The following is a 17464-nucleotide window of genomic DNA, read 5'->3' as shown; positions in this document are numbered from 1 at the left end:
GTGTGTTAAAAGAGGAAAAAAACTGAAAGCTTTGTTGCGAGCAGGTTGAGGGATGTGATCCTTCCCCCTCTACTCAGCACTGGTGAGGCCACACCTGAAGTGTACTGGGCTCCTCCCCAGTGCAAGAGAGACACAGACATACGAAGATGATGAAGGCACTGGAGCGTCTTTCCTGTGAGGAAAGGCTGAGAGAGCTGGGACTGTTCAGCTTCGAGAATAGAAGGCTCAGAGGGGGGATCTCATCAATGTGTATAAATACCTGAAGGGAGGGTGCGAAGAGGACAGAGCCAGGCTCTTTTCAGAGGAGCCCAGTGACAGGACCAGAGGCAACAAGCAACAACACAGGAGGTTCCCTCTGAACATCAGGAAACACTTTTTCCACTGTGAGGGTGACTGAGCACTGGCACAGTTTGCCCAGAGAGGTTGTGGAGTCTCCCTCCTTGAAGATATTCAACAGCCATTTGGACATGGTCCTGAGCAACCATCTCCAGGTGGCCCTGCTTGAGCATTGGGGTTGGACCAGATGCCCTCCAGAGGTCCCTTCCAACCTCAACCATTCTGTGATTCTGTGAAAGCTCACTAATTATTAATCACAGTTGTCCCATTCTGATCAATCTCGAATTTTCTTCTTGGAAGTAACGGTAATAATCTGACCTTATGCTGTCCATGAAGGGGTAACTATTTTATTCCCATACCAATTTAAAGCAAGAAAGCTTTTAACAGACTTAATGCCCTTTGAGTATTATTTATATTCACATGTGGTCTGTTGATACCTAGCAGGACTGCTTAATTTTTTTTCTTACAGTACTGGCTGTGTAGCAACTGTTTTTTGTACATTTCTCAATGTAGAATTTGATCGCCATGAAATCCAGATCTATGAGGAAGTAGCCAAAATGCCTCCTTTTCAGAGGAAAACACTGGTCTTAATTGGCGCCCAAGGAGTGGGGCGAAGAAGTTTGAAGAACAGGTTTATAGTACTGAATCCTACTAGGTTTGGAACTACAGTGCCATGTAAGTTGTCAGCGTTCCTGTTGTAATATCATACTTTGAGTCTCTGATTATCTGGAAAATAGCTGATGTTTATCCCAGTGATTCAGGGTAGGAGTGATTTTGTCAGAGTATGAAAGTATAGAGTGGGAAAACAAAAGGTTCTTCATCTTCTCAGACAACTGAACTAACATACGATGACAGTGAAAATATTTGTAACTAGCAGTTAAATGTTACTGATGCTGCAGAAAAACAATTTTTGTGTGTACAGTATTTGTCTGCTAGGTTTCTTCAGTGTCAGTCACCACCAGTTACTGAGGGGATTCTAGAAGTTCCTAGTAGTCTTCTGTAATGAGCAGCCAGTGGAGTTTCTCAGGTCTGCCGTTTAGTTTTCCATCTGTAGAAGCACCCTAGACGTTATAAATTGTTACTTTAGTATTAGAAATGTAGGGAAAAGTAACAAACTTCTAATAAAACTGAAGTGTTTGTGATCTCCAAGATTTGCATGATAATCTGATGTTTTAATATATCTAGCCTCAAGCCCATGATCTTTCTTTTTTTCTCCCTATCAACTTCAGGAAAAAACCCTCCTCCTTTACTGATGTATTGTTGTCTTGCCTTCCTTCCAGATAGTTACTTTGCTCGTTCACAAGATCTTTATTTTTTTTAACTGCCCCCTCCTGTTTGACTGCTGACCAGAGAAGTCCACCCTAGCTACATTATTATTCTCCTCCTGGCACCTGCTTTTCAGAATTTCAAAAACAGTCTGTGCCCTTCTGTTTTCAGTGGGCAAGAAGTAGATCTGATAATAGGGGAGGAGGGACAGGTCTGAAAGGTAAATTGTGCAACGTGAGAGAACAAGTCTCTCTCATGGCTGAATCTCTAACACCAAAACTGGCCAGGGCACTAAGAATTGGTATGTGTGACTGATAACAAGGTTGATTTCTCAGTGATTTCTCATTTTAAAGAAATCTTCCCCTGGGAATCTCATTATTTTATATTGGCAAAATAGTAAGAAACTTTTTATTACTTCTGAAATTCTTTATTCCCTTTTAAAAAAGCCCTCAAAATTACTGGTTTCTCTAAAATGCTGTATAGATGCTTAAATATATATATATAAGTAATGCAACACAGTGTTAAAATGCTTTTACTTGGAGCTCTTGAACACCCTTCAAAGGCATAAAAATTAACTTTTCCAACCGAGCAATCTGACAATCTAATCATGCACATGCAGTACATAGTTTATTGTATATAGAATCTCCTCTCTACTGATTATCCTACTTAAAATCTGAATATAATCTTAGTTGGCCTCAGTTTCTTTGATTAGAAGAAAATTCTCTTGGTTATTCACAAACGAATATGTGGGGGTGTTTTGGGGGTTTTTTTGGTTGGTTGGTTGGTTGTGGGGTTTTTGTTTGGTTTTTTGAAAATGTTTTTTGGTTGGGTTTTTGTTTTTTTTTTTTTAAAAAACAGCTGAAACGGATCCATTTTGCTTTGGGGAGAAGCATGTCCTTGGTGTTGAGTTCTGATCCAGCAAATGGTGCCGTTTTTTTTCTTCAGTGTGGATTGCTGAGCTGTTAAGTCATCTTCTGACTGTAAACTGTTAAAGCTCATTCTCCAAAATTTATTTCATACTGATAGGATTTTTTTTTTGTATTAACCATCATAGTTTTAATGTTTCTGTAAAATCTTGGATAAAACTAGATGTTCTAGTAATATGTTTATTGCTAACAGCTTCAGAAGATCATTTCTCCTGGGACTTGAGATTTCTATAATAAGGAAGTTGATAGGAATTACTGGAAGGACGAGGATGCTTTCCACTTGTATTGCCAAGTTGCACCAAGTGGTGATAGGGCACCAAGCGATGATACAAGTATTACCAAAGGGATCCATTCACTGTTAATGTTCAATATATTCTAGAGTTCAAATCTAATTAAATGCAAGTAGTGGGCAGGTAATATGGTGATAAGACAGCAAAGTCGGTAATAATCTGATATTTTATTTTATTTTATTTTATTTTCACTTTCTTGTTTAAATAATGTCTGTACTGCACAGTGTAGCCAATATCCAAGATAGCTGCTAATGTTTTACTTAAATATTGGCTTTAATCTCTCTGCAGTGAATTTACCTTGCTTTAAAGGGTAAGTTGTCCTGGAAAGCAGCATTAGCTGGCCTCCACTAAGATTCTGCTGCGGTGGCTGGGCTGCTTCTGATATTTAAGCTAATTTTTTAATAGCTAGCTCAGGTAATTCTACCCTGAATACAGGGCAAATACAGTGAGCAAAGTATGTGCTAAGGTTTGGGGAGGGGGTGGGGCAGATTTTGATGTGTGCTCAGTTATTTTCAGAAGTACATTTGGCATTTGAGAATTAAACTTGATTTCCAAGTCACTTAAATAATTATTTTATTAAGTGAATAATTAAAAAGATTACATGAATGAGTATTGTATATGGTGTGAAGGAGTAATACAAAGGAAATAAGCAAATGGGTGGGTAAGCAACTTATAGGAAAGAATAGAAATAAAGGGAACAGGAGGGGCTGTGCTCAGTTTTGAAACTTACACTAGAATAATTAATTAATCTGTATATGGAATAATTATAATTGTATATTAATGTGTATTATACTCTCCCTAACTTAATAGGCAGTCCAGTCTCATATTTGTATTCCAAATAGAAAACAGTCCATTTGTATTTTAAATTTTTTGTTTAGTTACTTCACGAAAGCCAAGGGATGATGAAAAGGATGGGCAAGCGTACAGATTTGTGTCACGAGCTGAAATGGAGATGGATATTAAAGCTGGCAGATATTTAGAGCATGGAGAATATGAAGGAAATCTTTATGGCACCAAAATTGATTCCATCCTTGAAGTTGTTCAGACAGGAAGGACCTGCATCTTGGATGTGAATCCACAGGTATATCATTTATAATGTTACACTACAAGTGTAGGAGGAGTATAATGTTGAAGAGGTATGCCTTTAAATTTGAAGGATTTTTATGTGGTTTAAAGATTACAGTATCAACTGAATTCTTGCATTTGTGGCACTTGGTTTTTTCCATCTTTCAACTCATTCCAACTAACTTAGATTCTGCATGGAAGAGGAGTCTTGCAGAGTAGTAAATAATCTTTTTAGCTGTCGTGGTTTAACCCCAGCCGGCAGCTAAGCACCACGCAGCCGCTCGCTCACTGCCCCCCACCCCTGGGATGGGGGAGAGAATCAGAAAAAAAACCTCGTGAGTTGAGATAAAGACAGTTTAATAGGACAGAAAGGAATGAAAAACAATAATATTGATGATAATAATATGACAATAGTAATACTAAAAGAATTAAACTATACCAAGCAAGTGGTGCACAATGCAATTGCTCACCACTCATTGACTGATGCCCAGTTACTTCCCGAGCCACGATCCGCCCCTCCCAGCCAGCTCCCCCAGTTTATATACTGGGCATGATGTCATATGGTATGGAATAGCTCTTTGGCCAATTTGGGTCAGCTGTCCTGGCGGTGTCCCCTCCCAGCTTCTTGTGCCCCTCCAGCCTTCTTGCTGGCTGGGCATGAGAAGCTGAAAAATCCTTGACTTAGTATAAACACTACTTAGCTACAACTGAAAACATCAGTGTGTTATCAACATTATTTTCCTACTAAATCCAAAACACAGCACTATACCAGCTACTAGGAAGAAAATTAACTCTGTCCTAGCTGAAACCAGGACATTAGCCAAGGAAAGAATGATGTTGAGCATTTCAAAAGACAGTGTAGGAGTTTCTAAAATAGAAATAAGAATCTTCACTTATGTGTTTCTGCCCGTTGTAACAGACTAGTTTTGCAGTGCCCCTTACGTAACGGGGACATGTGGTGAGTCATTCTCAAACTTAGGATTTTTTTCCTTTTTCTTTGCTTCTAGGCCCTGAAAATACTGAGGACTTCAGAATTCATGCCCTATGTCGTGTTTATTGCTGCTCCAGAGTTGGAGACTTTGCGTGCTATGCACAAGGCTGTGGTAGATGCTGGAATTACAACCAAACTTCTCACTGTAAGCACATTATTTCATATTTAGTTTGCTTTGAACAGGATGTTCTTAGATTTTTTTAATTTTTTTTTTTACCTTTCATTTTAGATGGAATTTGTTCTGAAATTAATGTCTCTAAGAAAAGTTGGGCAAGACTTTTGCTGATTACTTAGTAGAAGTTAATCAAATACTATGTATAAGGCAGATTGCTTCTTTCTTAAAAATAGACCTCTTACAGAGAAGTGTTGATTACAAAAATTACTTGTAACGTGTTCTTTGGGAAGTGTCACCTTTGATTATTTGCAGCAAATGGTAGATATTTGATGGTGGGAATTGTTCTTTTATGTAAATGTCTGTCTGTCACTTTCCCCATCTCTCCTCCCAAAAAGTTTTGTTCAGGTTTGTCTTATAATATAGATGTGCTTTAAAAATGGAATCTGTAATCCTTGGGAAAGATACTGCAGCCTGCGTAAAAAAACAACCCCAAAAAACCAACCAACAGAATGCAACTAGGCCTTGTTTCCACTGCTGGAGCAGCACATGCTGCACTGAGAATGGCTGGGAGCTGCCAGAATAAGAAGTGTTGAATAGCTTCTCTTCCCCTTAAGTTCCTTGGATTTGTCACGTAAAGCAAAGTGGCACATTTCATTCATTAGATCTTCTCTGCTTTTCTGAGACACAGCGTGTGGCAGAGGGCAATGAGACTTGCTTCCTCCAGCGCAACAAATTATAAATATTCTGTATGGGCATGAACTTTCCCAGCTGCAGGACCAAAGCAAAAAAAGCCTGACTGAGCAGTTAAGAAAACTGTCCTCTATGTTCAGCAGTACAGCTTCCCCATCTGAGAAAAGCCATGGTTTGCTGACAACTCGCAACGATAGTGCTGCAGCTTAGATAGTAGCAATATCTTGTATAATGCTGATGAGGCATTCAAGCAATAAAATGGGGGGTGGGTTGATTTCCACTAAATGAATATGGGATGTTTAGTCTTTTTTTTTTTTTCTTTTATTTCAAACGTGTGAGATCCCATTCTCTTAACCACATGAGAGACTGTCCAGTCCTAGTCATGGATGCTGGTTATTATAGATTCTAGTATCTCTGTGGGTGCTCTGCCTTTCCTCCTCCCTGCCCCAAATGAACCCTGAATTTTGTGATGCATATGGCAAGAAGGCAAGGTTAAAACTGTCCAAACAAGTATAAAAATAATTTCGTGCACGTCCTAATATTTGATTTCCTAAGGGACATCCTTGCCTTTGTTTACTTGTCCTTATGAATAATAAAGAGGATAGTTACATTTAAAATATACATTTATGTATCTTTACGGATTCTACATCATATCTGTACACATATATATAAAGAGTATGATTTCCCATTTCATATTCTTGTACTTCCTGAACAAATGAAAAACAAGTGTCATTTAAAGTATTATGTTGTGCTTGCTAGTGGGTCTGTCTACATTATTTCTAGCATCCTAAGCCATTCCATTGCAAAAATTCTGGCTCTTGTGGGGATACATTTGCTTGTCTCCTTCATTTACTGGGAAGGAGAGGCTATTCACAAACTTACTTTTTAATTTTGGCTTTCGTATTTACAACTGTATCAGGACTTGAAAATATTAAATATCTTCAAGGGGACAAATCTCATAACTGCTTACAAAAAAATTGCTTTTGTGCAAAAGTGGAGAGGAATTTTCTAAGAATGTAGGCCTAATGAAACATAAAAAAAATGCTCAGTGGCAGCACCTCATGAAGGCTTCATAATGTAGGAATATGAATTTCCTGCATATTTTGCAGCTCATGTCAGAACTAAAATAATGCAGCAGTAGTTTACAAATGAGGAACTGATGTCTGGTGAGCAAGGCTGAAATGTAGCCTCTAAAAGCAGTAAGGTATTCTAGAGCTTTAATCCACTAGAAATGTATCTTTCATTGTCTTCCATTTCATACTAATGTAAATTCTTGGATTTTTTGGTGCTTTCTGTGGAAATAAAAAAGGGCACAAATGTATCTACATAACTGATTGACTCAGTCATTCCTAAAGGATTAATTTCATTCTGATTGGATCGTCAGTTGCGCATACAAAATGATGACCTGCCCAGTGCGCATACCAGCCCAAGGTCATGTGCTCCTATTGCCTTTCTTAAAAATTGCAAGATTGGCAAACATTTGGTTGCCATATTTAACATTATTGGCACAGCTCATAACTTTTTCAGCTCTTTCAATGCATTTTAGCTTAAGTTCTGTGTGGATTTACTATAAATGAAAACTTTCATTATTTTTTAAATATATTCAGTGTATAGCTTTAGTCAGTTGCGGTACATAATGAAGGGATACTTCTTCTGTATTTATAAGGATTTGGCACGTCTTATGTTCTTAGTAATCTTTAAAATCTCTTCAACAGGACACTGATTTGAAAAAAACAGTGGATGAAAGTGCACGGATCCAGAGAGCATACAACCACTATTTTGATCTGACCATTGTAAATGACAACCTAGACAAAGCCTTCGAGAAGCTACAGACTGCTATCGAGAGACTGAGGCTGGAACCACAGTGGGTCCCAATTAGCTGGGTATATTGAGATTTCTCAAGAGGAGCTTAAGTAACAAATAAAATCAACTGCAGCAAATATGCTAATGTGATGTTGTGTAGATACCGACGATAACCTACAGCACCTGTGCATTTTTACTCTGTGTATATTCAAAAGTACACTATTCTGAATTTTTATAAAAATGTTGAAGGGAAAGTGTACTTAAATATGTAATTTATTTTAATTTTTCTAACTTTTTACAGATAACCTTTCTATTCATATCACATGAAGGAAATGCGTTTAAGCATTTTTATATGTTTTGATTTAGTACCTTTGCCTTTTTCATCTAAGAAACTTTCAGTCATTCACTTCAACATTTACATCTTGGTCTTACATTTTCACTGTGATTAAAAAAAGGATACTTGAAACAATTTTTGTAAAACTTGTTAACGTCAGTGTTTAACTGGTCAAAAGTCTATAGCTCTTATTAGGAAAGAACGCTAATTTCTTTGGGGTTTTTTTCTTCCTTAAAAAAATAATAATTTCATGGGAGCAGAATTTTAAATATTAAAAGCAGCAACCAACACACAGCTCCATTGCTCCAGCTTCTTTCAGCTTAATGTTTGTGCATTCTTGATGTTTCACAAATTCTTGGTGTCTTCTTGATTTAGACAACTGTTGTGTAGGTTCCCTTATACGTGTCTCTTAAAATAACGTAAAGCAATACCTTGCAGGCTGCTTACTAGGCTGTTCTTGGGAGCCAACCTGTTAGCCCATTATGGTTGAAGTACTGACGTGAGAAAGCTTGTACTCAAGGTAATTCAGTGCAATTTGAATAATGGTGAAGTAGCCCGAGAGAGAACCTTGATAACGCGGAGCCTTGTAGAGTTTGTGTTTGGGACTAAATGCTTCATGTTTAGGACTATTTATTCACACTTGTGAAAACACATTGCTTTTTAAAAAAAAAAAGGGGGGGGGGGCATTTTCTTTTCTTAGGACATTGTTCGATATTTGTATAGTGATCTGTGGCTTAATTTCCTGTGATATCTAGCTGGGTTCTGTATTATCTTTTTGAATATTTCTGTGTGATCGACTGCTGTATTTTTATGAGTGTGATGTACTGGAATTTCTGTGCTTTTTGTTACATTGTTTTTAATTGCATTTTTCATTAGATAGCTTGTGAATTGGAAGCTTACTGCTAAAAAGCAATGTTGTTTATACCTTTTTGTTTTACAATGTATTTCCTTTTGTTTAGTGACGGTTCTCCCCTTAGTAGGCTCATTGATATAATTCATATTAGGTTCATCGATCAAAACTTATGCTGATGTAAATTTCTACTTAAGAAGAACAAAATGAAAATATAGCTTGTCGCTAAGACTAGCTCTTTTTGTGACCGTACTTTATATTATAATGTCAGCTGTTGTATATAGTAACATTCACCATCTCTTACCAGGTTAGGTGTCTAAACTGAAGTCATCTATTTGTTTAATTTCTTTTCCATCTGGTGACAGGCACCTGGCTTCTGAATTCTTTTTCAACACCAAAGTGTGACACGGAATGCCATCAAAAGGCAACTTCCTCAGAACTATTTCTGAAGGAAAAGAGGCTTAAACACTGTAAAACAGTATTGCTTCCTGGGGCTCTTAATTATGTGCACAAGGAAAAGAAAAATGGAGCTGATGCAGTATAGGAAAAGTGTAAGTCTCAAAAGAAACCTCAAAACACCCGTATACTACAGATGATTTTTACAAAGCCTATGAAGTTGGTTGTTGTGGGGGAAAAGGGGCAGGGGGGGCTTGAGATCCCAGCGTAGGTGGAAGACATTAGTCGAAACTGTGTGTAGCACAGGTAATCTTTGTGGCTCTTAACGCTGAGATTTCAGTCTTTCAGAGGGAATCTGAAATTCTCTAAGGAAAACTTGTACCACTACTTTGTTTTATTGTTATACTTTTCAGGATGTGTTTTCTCTGGTTTTGTTTAAGTTTGGCAGAGCTTTTAAATGTGGCACCAGCATGAGACTTTTATTTTCCTTTCCCAGGAGACATGTTCTGTGATCCTGTTGCTCAGAGGCTGCTTTGAGAAATGGATCGAGTGTTGTATGTAGCAGCAATGATAGCAGAGCCATTGCTTGACTATTTTAATGATTTGCTATTGGCACTATATGCTGAACGTGACTAAACTGTGTTTGTATACTGTGTAATAGGAGACCTCCATATGCTGTAAATAAGATGTGCTATCTGGACAGATATGATGCCTTTTCATTATGAGTTAGGAAATACTCTATTTGTGATGCCAAAAGTGGGCTGAGCTCACTCTTCCCTAATGAATGGAATGAGAAGATTCTTCAGTTTCCACACCACAGAACTTTATATTGCAAATATCACTTATTTTCATCTTTTTTTCCATGAATTTACTTAACCAAATGAAACACATGAAACATGGGCACCAAGGTTTAGTCAGAAAAACCTCTCTGCTCCTTCTGTTTCCGTCCTGGGGAGAATACTGTCAAAAGAGCCTCCCTAGTTAGCAATCTCCAAATAGCCACGTATTTGCTAAAGCCTAAAGCTTTCGCTTTCGCTACAGGTTCACAGTGTGTTTTCAAATCAAGCAGTTAGCACAGTGGGGCCTAGCGGCTGACCATTTGGTGGTGTTAATGTAGACGCTAATGAGAAGTACAGTTCTGAAGCAGTAAGAGAAGATGGCTTGCTTAGGTTGCACGCAAAGATTGTATCAACGTGGCTGCAGGTTTTAATTGGATGTCCACATGCAGGTTGTAAGGCAGGGGGAAAAACACCACACTCCTTGCATCTATTCATTAAATCTTGAAAACAGAGTTCAGATTGGCAGGTATATAATGTTGGGGGGAAGAGGGGTTGGTTTGTTTTTGTGGTGGTGGGTTTGTTTTGGTTTGGTTTGTGGGGGGTTTTTTTGTTTGTTTGGGTTTTTTTTAGCAAAATCAGATTTTCATCAGATATTCTGCTTAGTTTGTCACTACCTGGTAGGATGACTAGAATAACGACAGTTACTTTTTTTTAAAAAGAACATTCTTGGAGGTTCTTAGAATGATGGTGCCATTTCAGTCATATACACAGTGGTGACAGTCTCTACCTGTCAGGGTATGCTAGATCAGATGTTAGATAGAGACCTGTACATTGTGCAATGAGGGGAGAACGACGCTATGAAAGGCTAGTTTTGAGCAAGTGAAAATATTTCATGTAACAGCTGTTTGAAGTATTTTGGAGGCGTTAAAGAAACTAGGATTTCACGTATCTCATTCTGTACTAAACATTTGTTTTCCAGATACTAACAGGAAAACTTTTTACATTGACTGTTAATGATAACAATAGGTGTGTCTGAGCGAGGTGAAGATGCTGCTAAATGTTTAAGATATGTGGTATGTATCACAAGATAAATATTTAAGTAGTTTAGAAAAGTAAATTATCAAATAGTTGTCTGTGTATATGTATGTATGTGGATGGTAAAACAAAAAATGCTCACGTCTGCTATCACATTACTAAGCTACCATGACTTAATCCAGAAATGTACCTGCATGTGAGACTTTAGAACTGGTACACTTCTCTACCTGGTTTATTGTGTTTACTAATGTATATTTTTCTAAATATACAGATATTTCAATCTAAAAATTCTATATTTATCTGTAATTTCTATCTGTTTTGGACAGTGCATGAGGTGCTGTAAAATTCTGTACATATAGAGACTTATAGAAGAAACACTGTAGTTGCCCTGTGAATGAAAAGATATACATAAAAGTAGTCAGTATGCCAAGACCCATAAGTTATTTCCTTAAATGCACCAAAAATTCCCTTAAGTTGTGCACCAGTCTCAACTTTAATGTAAATACTTTGGTGCATGTGTACCCATGTGATTACCTTGCTGTCTCTAAATGTTACACTAGCAGGTCTACTTTAGGTTCTACATCATGTGACAAGATGCAGTCAATTGAAGTTTAGTGGGATAATTATAATGGGATATGTCATCTTGCATAGATTTATAAAGGTCTTTCAAAATGTTCTGCAAATACAAAGTGAAGGTAAAATTGGCGCAGAATCACAGACTGATGTAGGCAAGGGAAATCAGATTTATAACCAATGCAGTATCCTGAACTTGTGCTGTGTTCTCAGATCAGTGCAGCTCTGCGTGCTTGGTTGTACAAAACCTTTGTGGAGCAGGATGGCAGATCAGCTCCTCACTTTTGCATTTGTGTTTATATAAACTGTCACATTTTGGATAGGCTCAAAATGTGACCCTTTTTTCTCAATCCTCTGTACAATTCTAACTCATTGCATCTTCTAAAACCGTACCTAAATGACTTGCTGTACAAATTGCCTGCAGCTCGGTCATCTGGGTTTGGTTTTGTTTTGGAGAAGGTGATTCAGTTAAGAAATAGGAAACTTTTTTCTCTTTGAAACAGAAAATTCCTGGCTAGGTACCCTTTGGAGCCAAGCTTGCCTCTCCGCTATTCTTAAGGACCAGTGGAGAATGATCAAGTAGAGCACCACTCCAGAAATCAGGAGATGTGGGTTATTGCCTGTCTTTAAACGTGAGCTATTATAGTGAACATAAATTCAAACTTCCTTTACCTATTCCTTCGTTTCCCATCCCGGCTTCCTCTACCTTGCTTCTTCATTCAGGCTGAACTTTGAGGCAGATGCTGTTTCGCAATACATCTGTAGTGCCTACTGCAGTAGATTGATTCCCCGTCACTCGTTGTGCCTGTAGGTACAGCTTTAAGACAAACTACAGGTGGGGGTCTGTTGCATCTATCATGCAAATGTATATGGACTGTTTGCTTCATGCAGGGTTTCTTGCCTCACCCAAATTCTGAAGAGTTACAGTACCATATTGTTATTGCCAAACTTCACGATACTGCTTCTGCAAAAGGGGCAAGATCAATTTATTGATGTAGTGGTTATTGGATACAAAGACCTGTAGTCTGCTAGGCCTCTTGCCTTAAATACCCCTCCAGCTCTCAGTCCCTAAACAAAACCTCTCCTGGGCCATTAAAGCGATTTCTGTAGTTAAAGGTACTTTGATTTGCTTTCTCTGGTGGACTGTCATTACTGAAGGTGAAGTCCTGGCCCAATTTTTCTTTTTTTTTTTTTTTTTTTTTTTTTTTTTTGGCCTACCCTTCTTGGTTTTCACGTACGTGTACCAAGCTTACTGATGGGAATTGTCTGGGATTCTCAGCTTGTGTCTTGTAGAGGAAATAGCGATCAATATAAACATCGGTATTTAAGACTGGTATAACTTACTGGTTTTAGTCCCAAGACAGATACTAAAAAAAAAAAAATTAGAGTGAAAACACTTGTAAAATAACCAATTTTCAGAGGCAGCTTTGGCTTCCAAACATATGAGAAGTGCGCTCATGTGCACGCACACACACACATAAATAAAACTTAGAGGTAAGTACAGCAAGTAATTCAGACAGTATCTGCTAATTTATGTGACTTCACCGTGGTGGGCTACTATTCCACACACTGTCACGTTTTAAACTGCTGAATTCTCAGTTCATTTGCTGGTACTGCAGCTGGAATTTACCTGTCCAGGCTTAAAAACAAACTCCAGCTGGGTGAAGGCTGCTAAGCAGTTTCACCTCCAAGCAGAATTCTTTTTTTCAGCAGGGTCTCGGCAATATTTGTATTTTAGAGAATAAGTTACACTTGAAGTAAATGTGAATTTTGTTCTCAATATTTTCAGCCCTTTCTCAATGCTCATTGGGTATGGAGTTCCTTTTGCTGCTAGGGCAGGGGCTGGATGCGGAATATTTACTGACCAACCTGCAAGGCTAGCATAGTTACCTTAGTCCTGGAAACGCCTTCTCCCATTGATCCTTTTCCTTTTAATGTCACTAGCTCCATGCTAATGCTTGTCCATGCAAGTTTGACTGTCCTCACGGCTGACCCAAGTATTACTCCGTAAGTAGCCAACATTTACCTAGAATACAGTAAAACCTCTTCCAGACACCCAAGTAACTTCTCTGTTGTTTGACCTCTTACATGATACATAGCGTAGAGCAACACGAATGGCACTGCTCCCTACAGTGCTGGGGGCAGCAAAAAAAAAAATATTTTTTGACTGATTTTTGTTGGTTTAGGTCTTGTACACAATTATATGTGGAGATAACTGTTGAAATGTATTTTTTCCCCTTTTGAAAATGCATGTTGAGCATTCCTTCCCTTCCCCCAGTCCCTCATCATGTATTGCCTGTGTGTAACATTGGTGTACTGTGGTATAAGAAGGGGGACGGCTTCCTTAGGTTTTCCAATACAAGAAAGTTTGCCACTCTGCCACCCCAAACCGGGCTAAGAACTGTAAAATCTTGGTTAAGTGTTTGGATTTAAATGTGTATTAGAAGTCTGTCACCGTGCATTTCCTTACCTTGCTGCTTCTCACAACTGTTTTCGCCTGTTGGAAGCTCTCGTGGTTTTTTTTTTTTTCCTTCTACAGCATATTAAATTAAACTGGATTTGACATTTGTACAACTTTAAAAACTGCTCTCCTGTAAAAAAATACTCTTTCTTTAGCTGAAAACATCCTACAGAACAAAACTTAACTATTAGCTAAACTTTCTAATATGTAAACCTGAAGACGATTTAGTAGCTAATTGCTGTTTGAATACAATAATGTAGAGCAGGCCTAGGAGATGGGACTTGGTAGCATTCTGACTTCACACTGATAAAGTCAGCTAATACATAGGACATTTTTAAATCGTGACTTGTTTTCTAAAACCCCCTTGTCTTTTTCACAGCTAATATTTTCACAATAAACACAGCCAAACATAAAAATGTTAATGTACAAATTGTGAAATTCTGTAATTCCCAACAAAATATTTTTGTATATAATAAAGATTTAATATTGAAAAAATGTAATTAGTTTTTTTCTGATTTTTTTGGTCCTACTCTGACTTTCAGCCAAATAAGCTATCAAGAAGCAGTCTGCGCACATCTGCCTTTTATCTTTACCTAATTCTTTTACTGCTGAAAATTGGCTCCACATTAGCGTACTAGCAGGAAATAAAAGTGTGTTAATGTGGTGGTGTGCTAGTACCAGATCCTACGCTGACCACCTCCTCTGCACAGACTGGGCTGTGCACCCCCTGTGCTGCTTTGCGTTTTTTTTTCAGCGTAGCAGGCTTCAGAGGTACACGCGCGCTGCTTGTATAGCGTGTTTGGGTCCCCTTTAGTGCTCAGAAAAGCAACTTTTCAGTTCGTCTTGTTTAGCGTGACGTTCTTGAATGCACCGAATCCCCATTCAACGTATAGCGCTCTGGGGGCCTCTTCAAGCCATCCTATAATTGTCATCGTTGCTGAATTTGGGCTCCTTATTTTCTGAGCACTGCAGCATTAAGGGAGTCATTCTGCAGCTTGGATGAGGTGAGTGCTGGTTACTGACAGCAAGGCTGAGCCTGCTGGCCTCTGGAGATGATTGCGCGTGTGCTCTTTGAAAAGGGGCTGCTGACCTCATCTTCCCTGGTCCTGATCTGATTCTGAACTGCAAAAGTGTGGTTTCTTCCCCCTTCCTCCTGGGGAACGCAGGAGTGTAGCAAAGGGAAGGAACATTTTGGGGAGGGAAGCCAGGGGTGTGAAATCAAACCTTTCATGAGACAAGCTCCAACCTTCTCTGAAGGACCCTACAGCCCTTTTACCACCTCCGTTTTCTAGGGAAGACCCCATCTAACCTTGAAAAGCATCTTGTGGGTGAGGCCAGCCTGTCACAAGAAATCGCTGTTTTATCAAGGATGTAGTGGATGCAGATCCAGCTCTTCTAAAGGGGATTCTGCATTAATTTGGATCAGTGCAGCTCACGCTGGGTCCCTGAAGAGGCTACCCTCATTTAGCTTAGGGAAGGGCGGGACAAGAGTTACTTGGGGAGAGAGACATACTGCTTCTGCTGTTCCCTTGGCTCTTTGTATCCCCAGTCTGAGCTGTTTTTAATATTAATGTGCGTAAGGATCCCGCTTTCAAGAGCGTGGAAGAGGGAACTGGAGAGGAAATGATGAACATACAACCTGCCCTAGTGTTTCTTTTTTCCCCCAGCTGTGCTGCTCGCTCAGTTCTAAAAAGGCCATCCTAGGCTCCCTGCTGGTCTAGACGTGCTTCTGCGGTCACAGAAGTGCCGCCAAATGGAGGAAAGCTGGGAAACCCCTCCACAAAGAGCACATAAAAGGACAAAGCCAAGACTGAAGTGCAACCAACGACTTCCGCAGACACACTGATCGATCCTAAAAGCATAGTGAGGAGCAGAGACACCCAAGCAATCTGCACGACTAGCAGGAAGCGGCAGGAAGTCTGGGGTCTCCGGGGCGCATGGCGTCTGCCCAAGCCTCTCTGAGGCTGCCCTGACTCCTGCCTCTGTCCCCCCGAGCAGAGGCCCTGCTGCTGCTGCTGCTGCTGCTGCTGCCCCCGCGACCCCTCCTTTCTGGGCATCTGCCCCCTCCCCTACTCCCACCTCAGGCGCAGGGCAGAGGTGCGGGATCACACATAAACGCACCCCGCGGTGGTGGTGCCTCACGCAACGTTTCCCCGAGTTCCCATCTGTCTAAGGGTTACAAGCAGCAGGGCTCTGTAACAGAGTACAGGGCCTTCATCCTCCTTGGCTGTTGTCACTGCCAGTCAAGCTGTGAAGCGGCTAGGGCTCCCCAGTACCATAAACGCTGCCAGCCCCTCAGCTGCCCTCACCTTGGCTTTGTCAGCAACCTTTATATAGCCTGAACCTATTCAGTAGATTTAGCTGAAGCAAAAGACTAATCTACATCTGAAAGCAAAATAGCAGGAAACAAACAAAACCTTTTCTTTTTTCAATGATGTTTCTATAGAACACTTAGCGGTTGGGTTTTTTTCCCTCTAAACAAATCCCCTCTCCTCCATATATGACACAGCATGCACACCCTGACAGCAGTTACGCAGTATAGTGCACATAAGGCTTATACCAGGACTCCACAAGGAAGACCAGAGCACATGGACAGTGGTGCTACGTGGATGCCCACACATCCACTTGCCATCTGTGCGCACCACCTTTCAAGGCCAAGGGCATGACTGGAATCCCAAAAAGAAGAACAATGGAAATAAATTACATGCATGAGGTTGTAAGTTATTCTATTGTTTTGAAGTAACATTTAATAGAAAGTTTTGATAAATTAGTTGGTTACAGAGGCAACTTTTGAGTAGTGACTGGCAAAAGACAACTTTCCCATTTACAAAAACATATCACTCCCAGAAGCAGAGTAACATGCTTCCATCCTCCTAAAGGACACTTCCATATACACCAGTGCAAGGTTCAGGCAACACCATCAGCTTCATTTAACAGATGAGACACAGAAACGCCAACAGCCCAGCGTACGAGGCTATCCTGCGCTCTCAGGGTACGGAAAGGTACCACGGTGCTCTTCTGCAAAGTCCACCTCCTCAGGGAAAGCTTAACTGACAGGAGGTTTTGAAGACCTCTTAGACAATCTGCTCAAGACCACGTGGGAATAGAGCAGAAAACTGAACCCAGGACTCCTACCCACGAGCTAAGCTGCAGGGCCTGGTCACTGGTCACCCCTCCCCACACACGCAGCTGCCTGCTTGTTTGTCTGTCAGCCATCTCACAATCTTATCTGAAAGCACTGATATTCCACTTACCTGGAACATCATCATCCCAAGCCCATATTTACAGCGATCTCTGCTGCATTTCTGTCCCATCCACATGATTACAAAAAATCACGATGAAAAAAAGGCAAAATAGTTCAAAGGACCAAGTGCTTTACTAACACTTTGCTGTTGGTCAAAGAAACAAGCAAAACATCTGCACTTAAAATGTCATATGGGTAAAACGATCATTTTTGTGGAGTGCAGCAGGGACATTTCATGTGCACGCACCAAAAGGCATCACCGTACCTCAAGGAGAAAGTTCAGAATACAATTTAAACAGCTGAAACTTGC

The 17464-nt window shown here is 39.8% G+C and overlaps 1 protein-coding gene across 1 annotated transcript in view; it reads left to right on the top strand.

Moving 5' to 3' along the window:
* Positions 1 to 7998, top strand: part of PALS2 (protein associated with LIN7 2, MAGUK p55 family member) — a 59489-nt gene extending 51491 nt beyond the window's left edge. The window contains exons 9-12 of the mRNA XM_050891550.1: positions 850 to 1011; positions 3697 to 3899; positions 4891 to 5019; positions 7395 to 7998. Coding sequence (XP_050747507.1) covers positions 850 to 1011; positions 3697 to 3899; positions 4891 to 5019; positions 7395 to 7571 — 671 coding nt within the window. The 3' untranslated portion in view covers positions 7572 to 7998. The remainder of the gene's footprint in view (positions 1 to 849; positions 1012 to 3696; positions 3900 to 4890; positions 5020 to 7394) is intronic.
* Positions 7999 to 17464: the final 9466 nt, after the last annotated feature.

The sequence above is a fragment of the Gymnogyps californianus genome, chromosome 2 (genome assembly GCF_018139145.2).
Source record: "Gymnogyps californianus isolate 813 chromosome 2, ASM1813914v2, whole genome shotgun sequence".
Taxonomy (NCBI): domain Eukaryota; kingdom Metazoa; phylum Chordata; class Aves; order Accipitriformes; family Cathartidae; genus Gymnogyps; species Gymnogyps californianus.
This window is presented reverse-complemented; position numbering and strand designations above follow the sequence as displayed.